This window comes from Syngnathus acus, chromosome 21 (assembly GCF_901709675.1).
Source record: "Syngnathus acus chromosome 21, fSynAcu1.2, whole genome shotgun sequence".
NCBI lineage: Eukaryota > Metazoa > Chordata > Actinopteri > Syngnathiformes > Syngnathidae > Syngnathus > Syngnathus acus.
The window spans coordinates 6,637,238-6,654,864 of NC_051105.1; the positions used below are offsets into that span (position 1 = coordinate 6,637,238).

At 43.6% G+C, this 17,627-nt stretch overlaps 2 protein-coding genes across 2 annotated transcripts; both read right to left on the minus strand.

Moving 5' to 3' along the window:
* Positions 1 to 1,255: 1,255 nt before the first annotated feature.
* LOC119115549 (follistatin-related protein 1-like) lies at positions 1,256 to 12,116 on the minus strand. Its single transcript, XM_037240150.1, has 11 exons — positions 11,959 to 12,116; positions 11,774 to 11,830; positions 5,200 to 5,301; positions 4,988 to 5,117; positions 4,544 to 4,576; positions 4,262 to 4,392; positions 3,918 to 4,039; positions 3,540 to 3,652; positions 3,051 to 3,161; positions 2,891 to 2,982; positions 1,256 to 2,379 (listed from the first exon to the last, which is right to left on the minus strand). Exons 2-11 carry the CDS (start codon positions 11,828 to 11,830, stop codon positions 2,338 to 2,340), a joined length of 933 nt encoding a protein of 310 aa, XP_037096045.1. The 5' UTR covers positions 11,959 to 12,116; the 3' UTR covers positions 1,256 to 2,337.
* Positions 12,117 to 12,861: 745 nt separating this feature from the next.
* Positions 12,862 to 16,025, minus strand: LOC119115542 (gap junction alpha-8 protein-like). Its single transcript, XM_037240140.1, has one exon. The coding sequence runs from the start codon at positions 15,922 to 15,924 to the stop codon at positions 14,671 to 14,673; it is 1,254 nt and encodes a 417-aa protein (XP_037096035.1). The 5' UTR covers positions 15,925 to 16,025; the 3' UTR covers positions 12,862 to 14,670.
* Between the last annotated feature and the right edge of the window lie 1,602 nt (positions 16,026 to 17,627).

Here is a 17,627-nt window from a genome sequence, read left to right on the forward strand (position 1 = left end):
ACGCCCACCTCGTTTCTATTGGTTGACATTGTAATTTTGTAATTGTTCACGTAACATTACATCGCGTACATTTGTATTAATGCGGTTAATTTATTGTGTAAAATAAACTACACTATTTTAATCCTAGTGCTGCAACATATGCATGTGCAGTTTGATGATGGTCCGACTTGCAAACTTGTCCCGCTCCAGTGACATTATGTAACGCTAGCCTTCGGTTAAAGTTATGCAAGAATGTGCAAGTTATGCATAGAATGGGAAGAAAACCGTGTGTGTGTGTGTATATGTGTGTGTATATATATATATATATATGTATATATATATATATATATATATATATGTGTATATATATATATGTGTATATATATATATGTGTATATATATATATATATATATATGTGTATATATATATGTGTATATATATATATATATATATATATGTGTATATATATATATATATATATGCGTGTGTGTATATATGCGTGTGTGTGTGTGTGTGTATATATATATATATATTTGACGTAAAGCATGGTAGGTTATAGTGATGTGCATTCCAGTTCTTTTAAGTGAACCGAATCCTTAGAATCAGTTCACTCAAAAGATTCGTTCAAACGAATCGTTCAACGATGCAAATCGTAAATCGACATTCTGACTTACATAGTCCACGCCAGGAGGGAGACGCAACACGTTCACTGACTGATCCGTTGATGCACGGGAAGGAAGGCAGTTGACCCATTGACTCGTTCGCGAACGGGAAAGTCAGAATTCGTTCCCTCACTCTTCTCGATGAACTGGAAATGCGAAATTCGTTGGTGAACGGGAAATGCAATTCACGACTCGTTACGTCATTTTCTTCGTTTTGTTTTACGGCGAGGTGGCACCAGCTTCAATGGGCATTACCGACACCTACTGGTTGAAGTCATATGAACTGAAAAAAGAACTCTCGCTCACTGAAAGGATTCGTTCTTTTGAACCCATCGTTCACTCACGAGCCAACACTAGTAGGTTAGAGGTTTTAAGAGCATCTGCGTCATCATTCTGAGGTGGTGTGTGAAGTATGCATGTTTTCCTTTTCCTTGCATGGGTTTTCTTCTGGGACTTTGTCTTTCTCAGACAATCCAAAAACATTGAAAACTGACTCTTGGCAGATTTGTGGTGTGCCCAATGTCGTGCCTAGAATTCTGCTCGGATAGGCTCCTCCGCAGCCACGGCCACAATGGGTGTGGATATGTTTAAACACATTGAAAGGGACAACTTGTGTGGTGTACAAAGATTTATTGGCTTTGAAACATATTGCTTACAGTCCTTTTTTTAGTGGCTAACAAAGAGCTCCACAAGGCATTGATCAGCATGAGTCACAAGCCACTTTCGCAACCAAACATCAGCCAAAACATTGTGTGGTATGAAAAATAACCATTGTGCAGACCAAGTCTAAGGCACTATGTATTTTTGTGTCCTATTTTAGACGCAGGGTTTTAACAAATCAACACACTGAAATACAAAAACGAAATGCACATTTAACAGCAGACACACGAATCCGCTTAATGATGCATCTACACCAGCGAGGCTCGTCCATTTGTGATTTCAAAAGGTATAGTGTTGTCGTTGGGTCCAGAGTAATCTTCCTGGAGAGTTGCGTACATAAGTCAAAACATTCAGCCTATCTTTGGTTTCAGGTGTCGCCATGCTATGTTCAGATGCAGTCTCACCAGGCTACATTTCAACCTAGGGTCCCTTTCTCTACTGCTTTTTACTGTGTTGTTGTTGTGTTTAAGTGGCAACTCTTTTGAGAGCCGTAACGGGATGACAATTATTAGGGAACAGTTAATATCTGCCTTTGTCTTTTACGGAAAGGACATTACTGCCATTGTGTGACAGATAATTAAGATTTGTGATGTCACGATGTTATTTTTCCTACCGAATGCCGAATAGGATGCAAAACACATCAGCAAAAAGAAATAAAAACGAGTGCATTGGTTGAGTCGCTCACAATTGGACACCCCCACTACCTTGCTTCTCACCATAAAACCAACTCACCTTAATCCCCCAAACACCGACATCCTGCTTTTTTTTTTACCTTAAAAACTGCAAAAATACATAGTAAGAAGTGTACAAGAGTAGTAATACAATCAAACATGACAGTACTGAACGCAAGGGAATCATAAGATTGTCCCTGGAATCAAACAACATCCACATAAACACTTTAACACTGTAAAAAATGTATAACAATAAGTCAAATTGCAGAGAAAATGTGTCGCTGTCATAACGCCCGAGCTGCAAGGCAAGTCAAGTATAGAGGAAGGGTGGTCGTGTGCATCCTCTCTTTTTCCATGACCTCATTTAGGCCTCCTTTGTGCTAGCCTTCATTTTCTCCACTGTTTCCTATGATCAAATAAAATGGGTCAATCGAGGAATTTTATAAAGTGGCAGTCATAAAAATAAAGAAGTAGCATTGAAAAGTTCCTCATCTACCTAATATTCAAAATGTACTTAAAAAGCAACAATGAAATAATTGTTATTGCGTTAATTAATTTTGAATCACCTAAATCTGTAGATTCAAGCTGAGTGTGATTTTTAAGGAATCCCGTCTATCCATTTTGTATACCCAGATGACTTGGTTTCTACAGGCCTGTCTAAAAAAATGTTTTTGCCGGTGCACCATTCTTTTGAGACCAACATCCTCTTTAAAATATGCTGATTTCTTGGTTTCTTGTCATGTTTTTGTTCCAGGAAAGCTTACGTCGACAAATTTGACAACGGGGATGTTGTTTTACAGGCTGTGCAATTTAAATCTCTTTTGTCTAGAAAAACAAACTTTCCTTATCTGAAAAAAAAACCCTCAAGTCAGCTCCTTGGGCTAGTTGATTTACTGATTAAAATAAATAACCCCAACCTGGTGTTTGTTCAGCTCTGCCACGCGGAGATCCCACTCTTCCTCTGTCATCTCCACACCGGCGTCTGTTGACTCATCCTCAGCTGTCTTGTCTGCACACAAAAAGGAGTCAGGCACAACGACGGTGAGGAAATAACAAGGTGATCATCTCGTAGCTTACCTGCGCACGTCATAGCCGTGCAGACCCAGTTGCCGCATGCACACACGCAGCGGTTGCACTCCACCTGTGTCTCTGCACCATCCTCATAAGTCTCATCCTCCAAAGCACATTCTGAGAAAAAAATAATAGAGCATTATTCTCCCTATTCAGATACCACTAACTACATGCTGTAAAAAATTCCAATTTTGAAAAGTAATAAATTGTTTATTTGTACAAGGACCACCCACTCAATACTGATCTGACCCACTGACCACAATACTAGGGAAAAACACTACTTTTGCAATATTTGCATTTGTTTCATCCAATAAGCAAGCACTTCTTGTGCTTTGTAAAAAAATTCTAGAGTTCCTCAATAGCTACACAGGACTTTGTGTCTGCTGAAGGCCCAGGGTTCAGTGCTCTGAACTTTAGCCTGCGGAGCGAGGGGCAGCAGTACATACTGAATTCCAACTCTCTAAACTGGATGGCTGGATGATATAATAAGCTCACTCTTCTCGGGCGGGTTGAATCCAGGCTTCAGGCAGTTGAGGAACTCATCAAAGCTCAACTTCCAGTCGGCATTCTCATCGGACAGCTCAATGAGGGCGTCAACGCAGAGACTCCTGGAGTGCGCAAACACACATGCAAACTCACTATTAGTAGCAACTCAACTTTGCAGGCTTTCATATTGAGGGGCCCCACTTGTATAATTGACACTGGAATAGATAAGAGTTCAGCGACCTTACCTAAAATAGCACCAGCGCACATAGTAGAGAGCTGCACGGGTTAGCGTTACCGCAGTAACTTGCAAAGTTAGCGCAAAGGTCAAATAGTGACAGAAAGGAATGTTTGACAAGTCTTATCTTTCAACGGCTAGCAGACACTCACCGAAGCAGCTTGTTGCTCTCCTGGTCGGCGTAGGACTGCATCTCGGTCGCCACAGACTCATTGTGTTGGATGAACTTGAGCAACTCGGAGGAGTCCAGTGTGGAATCGCCGCTGTCATATGACTAAAATAACCAACAAAAATGCACAAAAAATTTTGTTTACTCCAGTGACAATAAAATTCCTGTTTCAAGTTTGGAATCTGAACATTTTGAGGTTACAAACCAAATAGTGCACGCTGCGGCGTCAGAACACGTCATGCCGCGCAAGAAAGCACACACGGGTCGTGTGGACTCTCTCACATTTCGAAAATCAACATACATGTACCCCCTACTTGGATTGCCCACCTTGAAGTACTTGAGCAGAATGTCAGAGAAGTTGGATCCCTTGACAAACCAGCCATCTGGAACAACTTCAGTCTGCAGCCACTGGATCACACGGCTCCTCAGCTCGTTGCGATCGGCAGCGTAGCACACCACTGTGGGACGGGGAACGTTCGATAGCTCATAAAAAACTCATCGTGTATGTTGCTTGTATTAAGGATATTTGTTTTTGTTTTTTTAAAACCAAGCTTGTGTGCAAAGCCAACATAGACAGCCACAGCAAAAGTGTAAAAATGTAACACCCACCTGGGCTGGCAGCTGCCTGCTTGCTCTTTTTCTCTTAAAATAAAATAAAAAAAGACGCAGAATTAAAATCACAAGACCAGTTCTTATGTTAAACATAGTATAGGTTTCTTGGCAAGGTCCGAAAATGGGACACTGTGACATAATTGGCCTACATGAGGAAATCTTGAGCTACGGCTCAGATCATTGTTCATGTTATCAGGAGTGTAAATAGAACATTATCGAGGGGAGCAGTAAAAAGTTCACTCCTGATAAGATTAACAATCAGTTCATGGATGGAAACAAGCGCCGAGTTAGCTTTGCTGAGTGACAGCGACCTCTGCTGGCGACTTTTGTGAGCGACTGGGATTTGGCACCTCAATTATATCTTCATTGCTAAATGAACTACATTTTAAACTCTTCACCTGACACTTGTAAACATTGACAATTGTAAACGTCTTAACATACCCTGGCAGTGTCCATCGTGGGCAACTTGGATTTTCAGCCCGCTCAGACAGGCATCCCTGTGCAGCTCGCAGTGGTTCCTGTAGGTCTTACCATTGCTGCCACATACTGACCTCTTGTGGGGCTTACAGCTCTGGAGCGACAACGGAAGAAGTGAATTGAAAACGTTGACCTGGAAACTTGTTTCTCACATTATCGCCCAGCTCACCACTCACTTCTATGCACAGGCAGCTGGGCTCCCCCTTCTCATTGACAGCACACTCCCGGCCCGCCCCGCAGAAGACATTGGCACACACTTTGCTCTTGCTCTGCAGCTCCTGAAATAAGAGGACAAACATTCGTTTCTGCATTTTTTTCTTCTTGACCCCAAATCAGACTGAAGAAAATCACTCATGTGCTACAGGCAGCTCTGACGTTTCTCCTCTAGGTGGCAACATATCACATGACATGAGAGCAGCTGCTTGAACTAAGTGGACTATGATTCAGACTCAGCCTCAACCAATTATTTCAACCCTCAAATGGAGCTTTGTGTTGACAAGTAAACAGAAAGAGAGGAACATTTTTTCCAGTCTGTTTTTTTCACTGACGTCTTTTCTTTCTTTTATCTTTTGTTGTGTGGAAAAAAAAAAAAGGCCGCAAATACAGACTGTTTTATGAGCCTCATTACCTTCTCCATTCTCCATCTGTGAGCCTTTGTGTGTCTCAGCGTTAGTGCATTGCAATGGTGTGTGTGTGTGTCTCCACATCTGGAGTCTGGCTTGTGTGTGTGTTTTTCTTTGGGCCTGTTCCCATGCATGCAATCTTTAACACCCCCCCCTCTTTCTAAGGCGCCGTTTCCTGTAACGAGAGCGAGACAGAAAAAAAGTTGGCCCTTCCTGCGCTGGAGCACACGTGAGCTCCTGGTCCACATTCAGTCTCTGGTATGTGAACTCAAACAAGGTCTGGATTCTTGGAGCCTCACATAAGCTCACCAATAATTGAATGTAACAAGATGGAGAATGGGTGGGGGAAGTTTTAAAGTCACATGCAAAGTGGAGAGAGGAGCTTGAGGGAAACGGTGGTTCACTTCTATGCATGATTTAAAAGTGGCACGCATTATAATCCAATGTTCAAAGTGATCCCCGTGGCCTCAAGCTTGCCAGCCGTTCACTAGCACAGTGACTTCAGTAAGAGCTCTGCAAGATGGCTCCGGTGGTGTTCTGTCCATCCATGCGCAACCAGCAGACAACCCTGACATTTAACTAATGAGCGCAGAAACATGCAGGCCTTTTTTTTTTTTCTTCCCCTCATCATCTGATTCCATTGGGTTGTTGCTATGGTGAGAAGCGGGTACCAGCCAGACTACAAGTGCCTATCACCAGAGAGAACCTCATAATTAGATTAATTTGTTCATTAGCTACTTCCTGGTTCATGCAAGACGACAACCATGCTGGTACTATCCTTTTACGTGCCCAGGCTAAAGAGGGTGATGAATAAAACAATCCAAAACAAGAAAGCGAGCAGTGTTGTCTTAATACTTTTGCGCGGTACCGGTTTCGGGCCCCTGAAAATGGATCATCTGTAAACATCAAACCAATGCGTTTCAGCATCTCATTACAGCGTATGCATACAAACACACTCGCTAGCCTAAATTAAAAATTCTCACAAATTAAAAGCACCCAAGAGATGAAGACATGCCCATCCTAGCCTACTTGAAATGTAAATAAGATATTTGACGTCTTAGTTGCCTCCAGCTTGTCTTTTTTTCCCCATTTCCTGATTTATACAATTAAAATATAGCTTCTGGGGAGATTCATCAACAATTTTTCTAAGAAGGTTGGCATCTCCACATTCGGGTCTAGTGCACATCTGGCCGGATTTTCCGTGTCACCTTGTTTTATTCCCACCATTTTGTCCTTTTAGAGCCGACTGCCACTGGAGCGAGACCAGCTTGTTCCGTTTAATGGAAGGAAAATAAAAAAGGGAGGGGGGGGGGTGATGAGATTAGGAGGCGATTGTGACGATAACACTGATAGAGTTGAATTATTCCTGTGCTACAATTGACATTGAATGTATTTTTAAATCTTTTCTTGCTGCCCTTTACTGAGGAGGAATTAATAGCATAGCAGCAGGGCCACTCAATAATGGCATTTTTTCTGCTTGTATGTGCACATTTAGGCTGTTGCGCATATCTTTGCTATGCTCCGATGACTTAGAAGGTCAATCAATGGCTCTCAGGCACCAATGCCATTCGATCAATTCCCCTGAGTGCCCTACTCCTCATTAGCGTGGAGAAAATCGATTGATGTCTTGTTTGTGGAATATCGTCATCCCAAATGAACCACAGCATGAAATATATCTAAATTCTAAATTGACGGATTCATGAGAGAAAAACAGAAATTTGATCAAGTGTGGTCTGAAACAAGTTGTTTGGATGAAGTGACGTCATTTTTGTCCATTTCTTTTTAGCACAGACAGCAGAACATCAAAATATAGCAACAGTGATGATAAATTATCGGTGTTTGAATGAACATATCAAAATTGTGTCCGAACCTAATCAAGTAAGCAAACTGAATGATTGATTTTTGACAGCATTTGAGCATCTGTGATGACTCGGCACAACACATTCATTTATGAGCGGTTGAAAAGGGACAGAAGGATGAAACAAAATCGAGTTGCTAAATATGAAGAGGCGGAGGACTTTGTCAGAACTCAGACCGGGAGCGTAGGGGAGTACATTCCTGAGCAAATTTGTGCCAGTTGGGGTCCGACCGGGTTCGTCTTGAGCCAAAATCTGGTCGGTATCTAGGTCAGAGTATTGCCCCTGATCACCCCCGCTCCTGAGTTTCCTACTTTTCCTTTGTTTCTCCAGTTTTTGGATGCAGAGTTTCCATTTCACTCCGCCTTCCCAAAGGACAACCCGAGACAAATGAAACAGTCTTATGAACTAGTTTGCCGCTAAAAAATATATGCCAGCTTGTTCCTGAAATCCTAATGCGCGAGGGAGAAGCATCACAAGCGGACGACTTTTCATCTGTTATTGACAGACTGTGGAGTCATCAAAGATAGAGGATTTGCCCTCAATATTTAAAGTGCCTTCAGATTTTGCCTCCTTTCCGAGTCTAATTAACTTTATGCATCTCAAATCCGACTTCAGTCTTAGTTGACAGAAACCACAAAATGACCGTGAGCTGAAAGCCTTGCTTGGCGAATGTGTTGTGTTACCATTGATGGGCTACTATGTCCTTGAAATAATGAGAAAAACAGTCAAGATAAACAGCTGGCCTGCTCTTGGGCGTTCTCTTCGGTTGAGATTAACCCCGTGGAAACATTCAGCATTCTGGCTAATGAGCAGTTTGCGGCCATCTCCCTGTTAGTCTTCACCCTGCTTCTTAGTCAGTGGGAAAGGAATGCATGGCCAAATGAGATGATGTCACTCCTATCTGCAGTCTCTTGTTTTACGCCCAGCAGGGCCCCTTGTCCAAAACCTTGACACGTAAAGACGACGATGTTTTGTTTTTTTATATACATATAAAAAAAAAAGTAGACAAAAGAAACCAGGAGAAAGAAAAAGCCTGGAGGGAGTCGCTGACTGGGCTGAAGTCACATCTGCTTGCAATTAAACCAAACTAAGAAAATGAGCCCCCTTGCACGCACCCCCTGTCGTCGCACTGCAGGGAATCGAGTGCCCCCGTGATGCCAACCACCCGACCCACATCCATGGCATCTATACAGCTTTGTTTTTATCCGTCTCCATCAAACCTGCCTTCCAGTACATTTCTTCTGTTCTCTGTATATTTCCATCTGGAGGTAGGCTGCTAGGGAGGTGCTGAGACTCAAGCCAAAGCCATGACTACATGCCCTGCCCTCTTATTCAAAGAGGCCATTATTGGGGTTTACAATTGGAACAAGTGAGTACCGTAATTTTCGGACTATAAGTCGCACCGGAGTATAAGTCGCACCAGCCATAAAATGCCCAAAAAAGTGAAAAAAAACATATATATGTATATAAGTCGCTCCTGAGTATAAGTCGCCCCCCCACCCAAACTATGAAAAAAAACGCGACTTATAGTCCGAAAATTACGGTAGTCCTCTTGAAGTTGAACAAGCAACCGACCGCAGCCTTTTGTGACCCGAGCTTTGAAGATCACACTTTTTCACGTCTTTCCCAAGACATAGATAGTTGATCACATTGTGAAATGGTCTTTGCGTAATCTGGGCCGCAAAGGACAGAATCTGTCACGCAGGATGTTTCTCTTCATGTGTTTTCTATTTAACGGTAAAGCAACAACACAAAGAGGTCAGTCTGCTAGCGCGCTCACGCTGTGGAACAAATTAAACTTCCCTGGCAAAGAGGGATAAATAGTCTTGAAGCACGAATTAGAACACATTTTCTTCAAACCTTCTCAAAGGATAATGATTTGAACATTGAATTTGGCTGCCTTCCAAGTTAATTACACAAGTTACTTAAATCGCTCACGTAATGATTCAAATTAGATTGACAAGATGCTGGCTGTTTCAGTGATCTAGTTGAAAGATGTTTTAGACATACCGTTTTTTCTTGCACTGGTTCTCAGTTACCTCCAGAATACATGCGGAATATTAAATGGCTTGAGACCATCAATTCTTAAGAATTAGCATGAACAGCCATTAAGCATTTGAAAAATGCTTCTGATCTCAATGAGCCTACATTTTAGGGGACTGAGTGAGAAATTCAGAAATTCATCATGACAATTCCGAGAACACTAAAGAGGAAAAGCTCAACCAACTTACATTATTTTTTATACAATCCTAAAAAGGTTTTCAAGCAAATCCAGTACTGAGGAGAGCATATCGCAGAGATGTGAAACCCAACCTCCCCTCCACCCGCCACCATACAGAGCCAAGTCTTACCTCACCCTGATCTTCCCCTTTGCTATAATTGCAGCAGCATGACTACATGTCGAGCTGCAAGAAATTAGGTCGGGCGGATAACGACAGAGGACAAAGCGTCCTCCTCTCACGTTCTCCACCTGGGCAGATATTTTTAGCCCAGCTTGGATGCAAGAGAACCGCCTACAAGGGAATCAACAACTACTTGGGCATGTCCTCATTGTTCTCTTGCCTACCGAAGCCTGAGAGCCACGATAGCGCTCGTGTGCGAGCGCCTTTGCCTTGGCAACTGCAATTTTCATGATCTATTGCTGGCCTTTTCTAGATAAATTAAGCATTCCACTCTGTCACCGCAAAAAAGAAATCCGATTAATAGATGTGGAAGTAGAGGTGCACACTGCACACGCCCACATCCTGATCTTTGCATATCAAACACCGGTTTGGAGTTGCTCTGTATCTCACACGGCACACAACACAAGCGTTTTCCCTCAGCTTCTCGTCAAAGGTGATGCAATTCTTACCTCAAGCACTCTCCTTGTTGGCAGTGTGGACGATGGCATTTCAACAAAAAAAATCACATCTTACAATTCAAATTATTATGACAGCAACCAGTCCAATACTTCAAATTCTAAACCGTATGAAATCTTTTTTAAAAGTATTCGTCAGGACTTTTGACAACCTAAGCTTTGCACTTTTTGTAAGCAGCATACGATTCCTTTGCCCATGGCTCGTCAATTAATAATGGACTAGGTGTTGCAAAATTGTTGCCTGGCAAAAAGCTTTCATGTCCCCAACTGCAGTTCAGCATGTTTGAGAAGCTGCTCCAACACAGAATCTGTTCTTGACAAACCCGGCCTTCTACTACCACCACTAAATCCAACAAAACCAAAAATTTCATTACTTCTAAAACAACACATTATACCAAACTGCAAAATGTCATAATGTACGTGTTTCTGATGAGCGGCCAAACAGCCAGCTGGCTCATCTGACACTTTTCCAGAGATTAAGGCTTCTGCTGCAACTTGTTGACCTTCTTTTGACAGCACACTGGTATGCCACTTCATGGCCTTCTTACTGCCAGACAGACAGCAGGCCGTATATTATCGGGGTTAATTGCCTTCAGAGAGCAGATGCCGCCCCATTAACCGGCTAGCGCCTTTATTGGGCCAACTGTGGCCGAAGCGAGCCATTCCTCACAGATCGCCATCGTTGAATAAGAATTGACAATAGGTCAGCAGGGGATGAAAAAAAAAATGGATGTGGTCATTAATGGAATAGCCAGGTGTTCAACAGTTGTGCAAAGTCGGACCCTGTAATCCCACCTGTGTCTCATGTCAAAATTCCCCAAGCGACACTACACCTCATAAGTTCTCATTGTTCTACCAGTTCAGTGCCGTCACCCTGCTACAATAAACTCTCGTTTACTCAGAGGTTCTCTTAGCGGCGTGAGATTTTGGTAAGCATTCTCGCATTCCTCCTGAGCTCACTCTTGAAGGCACAAACAAACAAACATACTGACCACCCAAATGCACTGTTTGGACACCATAAGAGCAGCTGCCAGGCGGTCGGTCAGGCATTTTTGCACCCAGGCATCTTCAGCAAAAGTGCAAAGTGAAGGTGGAGCAGCATTGAGGAAATGTGCACAATTGAATGCCCTTCCTTCTTTTCTTTTCTCAGATGCTTCCCATTCATTTCTTTTCCTGAGCTACTTTACAAATGAAGCCTCTCTTGAGTTTCCGTCAGGGAAAATATTGAGTGGTTCCAAACTCCGTAAGCATTTAAGGAATATTTAAGAAGAACGGGTAAGAACACTGTGTTAACAACGAATAAAATCACGCCAACGAACAAAGTGGACGGGTTTTGTTGCGCTTAATATTTCGGCATGTGTTTTTAGAAAATAAAAACAAAACTGTGGAAGTTTTAAGTGACTAAACTTACCTCTGCGCGAGAGAGAGCCAGAGTGAGCAGAAGAAACACAGCGACACCCCGTAACATCTGGTCGTGGGGCGGAAAAAAAAAAAAGAAGTCAGATTTAGCGAGCTTAAAACACCCTATCTGGAGTTAAACCTACTTTTAAGTCATGTTAAAACGACATTAGTAGCGCGTCCTCTTCATTGCCTTACCGTTATAGCCAAGATCTTGTTCGGGCTCGGTGAAGGAGAAGATTAGAATGGTGAGGATGTTCGTCGGCTGGGAAGAAAGCAGGATCGCGCCTTGGAGGAAATTTGAGCAGCTTGGAGGAATTCCAGCAGGTCCTCCGGTCTTTCTCCTCCTCTCCCGGCTAAAGAGCCAATGGAAATGTCTGGGGGGGTTCTCCACAGTGGAGGAGGAGGAGGAAGAGAAGGAGGAGGAAAAATGTGTGGATGAGCGTCATGGATGAGTTTACATTCATGTAATCTCATCTAGGTATAATTTCGAGCAGACGCACATAACCAAAATTTCCTCTACTTAGTTCAGATAAATAATCATGTTCAGTTTTGCGTCATAACACAACGCCTGTGTCTGTTTAAATGCACGTATAATGTTTTTTTTTTAAATCTGATTGTACGACTTCATTTATTTTTGAAATATTTCAGATAACCAAATCAAAACAATTTGTTAAATCTGAACGCAGCCACATCCCCAATTATATGTGGGTGTACACACTTACGCAACAATTCTCTTTATGTTTCTCCCATTTGAGTTATAGTGGTTACACGTCAAATTAATTGTCTCATTTTTTAGAACAAACACCTGGCATTTGAACAGGGGTGTGTAGACTTTTGATACGCTGTGATGCAAACTGTGCGGGTGTATTGCGTGAGAGCACAAAGTAGAACATGTGATCACAGGGACCTCTGCTGGTCCCTGCATCACTTTACACAACAAAGGAGGAAGTACAGTTGTGTGGTCTCCACTGCAAGTTGAACTAAATGCAGTTGATGATAATTGGATGTGTGGAGCAATGCCTGAATGGTGTGCGTGCGCGTGCGCGCAGTGTAATAAGTAATACAGAAAGGCAACAAAGCTTGACCACATGTGACTTTTTTATTGTTTAAAAATACACTGCCACTACACAACTATAATCAGTGAAGACTACAAGTTAGTAAAAATGATCTTTTTAAATATATATATATTAATCAGGTCTTCCTACAAACATCACAAGCAATGCAACAGTCTAAATACAAATACACAGTCGTACAATAGCATTCATAGCACTTTATAGGTGTAAACAAGGACCTTGTGATGATTTTTTCAAAAATATTTGCTTTGTTGTTTTTTTGACAGCTCACAAAAGGGTCAAAGCTGCCTATCATACCCTGCAAGATGTGTGTGTGGGGGGGGATGAGTGTGTTAAGTGTCTGTATGTGAAAGCATCCTTAAATGTGGTTTAATTCACAATAAATTTTGATTTTGCATGCAAAAATAAAAGTTCCAAGATTCTTTGGGTTCAATCATGTCGCTGTATCAAAAAATTAAATAAATTCACATACTTCTAAAAAATACATAAGAAAATATTGGTTTCAACAAGTAAAACATTAAGGCTTGATTATTGGTTTATCGTAATTCTTGCTGGGTGGATGACATACTTTAGCTTCTAAAATATAATCCGTGATGGAGTGTTGCTATTTTCTGACATTGTTACATCAAATATTAGCAGTCTAGACAGTCAAGTACCTAAAACAGCACAATATGTACAATATGAGACATAACGTTGGCGCTATGTACAATTTTTTTTCTCAGACTTTTGGCAAAAAATATTTGGGTGTTTTTTTTCTCTGGTCAAACGCAATCAAGTATTTGTCTTGCCCCCACAAATGAGGTTAAGGATGCTTGTTTTCATTGATAGCACCCGTTTCTTTTATTGTCCCGCCTCCCAACAATACTTTGTGCTGATGGGGCAAGATCTTTATCACCCACACGCCTGTTTGTACAGCGCAAAAAGAGAGAGGATTTGGCCTGAGGTGGCTCTATAGTTCATTCTCTAATGGGGCAAAATGAGCTCCGCTCTCTTCCAAAATCGCATCACAGCCTATGCAAAAAAAAAAAAAAAAAAAGGGGGTGCACAAATCGAGATCAGATAGGAACAGGATCACATTGAAAAAGGACATTCAGGCATGTATGTGGTCTTCAAAAGTTTTTTTCCCCTCACTACTTGCTATATAAACATGAGGTGCTTGCACTTGAAAGGATAACTGTGTTGCATCATTGAGGTGTTTTGGGGAAAAAAAAAAAAAAAGCCTTGCACAGTGTGTGAACCTCTGCATGTGCAAAAAGGTGCTCTCCTTTCGACCCCGAAAATGTGACTTTAGCCGGTGACAAAGAGCTGCGCACATTGTATAAAAATGTAAAAGTAGGCACTTGTCTGTGTGGCATGCACTGGCATTATGGCACTGGTTGAATTGGAAATGAACTACAGCAAAGTTACCGATTGGCAGACACACAAGTATACTAAAACTCTCTCCAGTTTGTAAAAATGTCTACTCGTCCGTCATTGATTAAAAGCTTAGATTAAAAAAAAAGATGTTATTTAAAAATGGAACATATGGTTTCTTGTTGTCAAGTAAAAACATGTCCACCCTGCAATTTTTGAATCGCAACAACACACTTTTTGTTTTATATTTGACGCAAACGCTTGCCATTATTGTCCCAATTTTTAAAATATTTTGTTTACCTCTGCCAGTTGGTAACATTTCCAATACAATGCAATTTTCCCAGCAGGCAATGTGAGGCAAAGGTCTGCGGTTTGATTTTCTGACTTGCCCTCCGACAAGTGTGTGCATGTGTGTGTGTGTGCTCTCCCAGGTGTGGTTATCGGGGCGCAGTGGTACATGCATGTGTTCGCCGTCACATGTTCATACGGTGAGGTCGTCCGACCTGGCCTTACTGCTAACTTGGCTGAGTCGGCTCAGAGGCCTGCTGTCCTCTATCGTATCCGACGCCTTTTGGGCCACCGCGCTCCCCCCCTCCCCGGTGACCGCCCTCTCCACCTCCGGGTCGGCGCCCTGCCACTCTCCACCTTCCACCCCCGCCGGGGGCGCCTCCTTGGCCGCGGCCACCTGCTGCATTGTCACCCCTTCCGTCTCAGTGGTCTGGGCGTAGGAGGGCAGAGTCTCATCGTACGCTTTGGGGATGTCCCCCATGGGCAGCTCCTCCTCAGTTTTCTCTTCTAAACCGTGGAAGGGTGGGGCCCCCCTGCCTGCCTCCATGCCCACTTCCGCTAGTGGGTAGAGATGTGTAATTGGGGGAGCTTTCTCCTCATCCAGCCGCCTGTAACCTTTGGCCCTCTGCAACGAGGACACCGCCAAAGGGGGCAGGCTTTTTCCCGGCGGCAGGGTGGCCGAGCTTTCGCCCTGCGCCGGGGCAGGGGCCGGCTTGCGAAAAACAAAACGGATCTTCTTGAGGCCCAGGTGGCTGATCTCCACAAAGTTGAGGAAGAGTGAGACGCAAGCCACGGCTAACATGAAGATGATGAAGACCGTTTTCTCTGTGGGGCGGGACACAAAGCAGTCTACGGTGTTAGGGCAGGGCCAGCGGCTGCATTTGTACAGCGGCAGGATGCGGAAGCCGTACAGGAAGTACTGGCCCACTACGAAGCCCACCTCAAAGAGTGTCTTGAAAATGATATGACAGATGTAGGTCCTTAGCAAGGTGCCCTCCAGTCGGAACTTCTTGCTTCCTTTTGTGCTGGTCTCCTTCGTGGTGCGTACGCTGCCCTGGTCAGGTGCCAGTGGGAGTCGCTCCTCACTCAGCTCCTGTTGCCGGCTAAGTTCCGCTTCCTCGCGTTCCTTGCGCTTCTCCTCCATGTGCACGTGGTGCACGGCGTGGCCCACGTACACAAGAGACGGCGTGGACACGAAGATGATCTGCAGAACCCACAGGCGGATGTGGGAGATGGGGAAAGCCTCGTCGTAGCACACGTTCTCACAGCCGGGCTGCTGCGTATTGCAAACGTAGTCGGACTGCTCGTCGCCCCACACGAACTCCGCCGCCGTGCCCAGGATGAGGATGCGGAAGATGAAGAGAACCGTGAGCCACACCCTGCCGATCACTGTGGAGTGCTCGTTGACTTCCTCTAAAATATTTCCCAGAAAGCTCCAGTCACCCATGATCGGTCCGTAGCACTGTGGAATGAAGGGTGGGGTAGGAAGAGAAACGAAGGGTGCAGACAGGCAGGGAGGGTGGGGCAGGCAGGCAGGCCGGACAAGTGGGGTGGGGAGGGGGGGAGGATTTAGGGGGCACACATGGAGTGTCAAAGGTAAGAAAATGTCGAAAAGTTTGACTGACAAAAAAAAGAATATCAAAAGAATATCGCCATCGAATGATACTCCCGATGACTTGACCGTCTAATGCACTGATCTTTTGTCCATTGGGAAGATAAAACTTCTAAGATTCAATCTTACACTATCGCGTTTGAAAATGGAAAGAAGTGAGTCACGTAAATACAGTCAATACAATAAAATCACCAGCAAGGTTGGTTAGCTCGTTGTGAAACCGTTAACAGTTCAAACTCTGATCACGGCAGGCAACCTGTTACAACTCCTCGCCTCAGGAGTCAAACAAGTCCGAAGCACAACAACCGGACGAGAAGTTAACATGTAACAAACATTAGCACGTTTTGCGTAAGTCAATCTTCCATACGCTCGGATATGCCTTAAAAGTCATGAAATGGGCAACTTGCCACAGCTGCGGCTCCCTCGAAGTTGAGTCCTGTCCCGTTCTCTTGGCACCCGGTGGGGAAAAGTGAACTTTTTTCTGCCCTCTTTCCCACCTAAAGCCCTGTCCTTGTCGCCCCACTGAGCAGATGTGAATGAATCGGCTCTGATGGTTGGTTTTGAGTTTGCTGCGATGTTTAAGCTTGGAGCCAGACGGCCTTTATTTGCCGGGGCGACGTGTGGTGACGCAGAGAGACAATAGGATCAACAGAGCCCGAGCAGGGATGTATGGGGAGCAGGCCTCAGGCTGCCATGGCAGCATGGACGCCGCACCATTGGGCCACCGGGTCCACCGCAGCGCTGTACTTCGGACCCATTTCCTAAAACATCCTGCATGTTGTTGCTGAGCCTGCGGTTGTTCAGCTATGGCAAAAGTTAGGGAAGTCATGAAGGAGAGAGTGTGTCCTCGGGGACTAGGAAAAGGGACCGCCACTTAATTCTATGATGAATATTAGTATAAAACAAGTTTACAACCAAATGTAGTCAAAAACAAGAACAAGTACAAGACTCTTAGATGAGACCACATCAACACCAAGACTGAGTCAATATAAGACAGAGTAAAGACCGAGACCAAAGCAATGAGATTGAGTAAAGACTCTGAGGAGAAAAGGGTAAGTCAAGTCCAAGTCAATACAAACTGACCAAGACTCCGATGAGGCAAGCCGAAGACTCTGAAGAGATGGACCGTGTCTATACTGAGACTTAGACAATACAAGGCTGAATCAAGACAAAGTGTCTAGGGAGAGGAGGGCTTACGATGAAGTCAATACATGACTCTCAGACAAGACCCTGACTACTTGCGAGACCATGTCAAGACCAAGACTCCAAGATTAAAAGATGTCAAAACCAGGACTAAGCTTCCTGCGAACAAAGGGGCCATTTCAGTTTTTATGAAGTCCTGGGTTATACTAAATTTGAAAAAAATCATCATCATCAAATTATCATAGCATTTCTGGATTAAACATTTTGGGGCTTTTTATAACAATTCCTTTTGAATTGTTTTTAGACTTGAACTGCAGGCCAGAATAAATGCTCTGGTGGGCCATATCCAGCCCACGTTCCGTAGGTTCCCCACCCCTGTTCCACTTGATGATGGT

Coding starts and splice junctions, on each gene's coding strand:
- LOC119115542 (XM_037240140.1), bottom strand. CDS start 15,924: ATGGGTGACTGGAGCTTTCTGGGAAATATTTTAGAGGAAGTCAACGAG.
- LOC119115549 (XM_037240150.1), bottom strand. CDS start 11,830: ATGTTACGGGGTGTCGCTGTGTTTCTTCTGCTCACTCTGGCTCTCTCT. Junction 5,302..11,773: donor TGGCTCTCTCTCGCGCAGAG/GTAAGTTTAGTC, acceptor CTCTTATTTCAG/GAGCTGCAGAGCAAGAGCAA. Junction 3,162..3,539: donor ATTCAACCCGCCCGAGAAGA/GTGAGCTTATTA, acceptor TTTTTTTCTCAG/AATGTGCTTTGGAGGATGAG.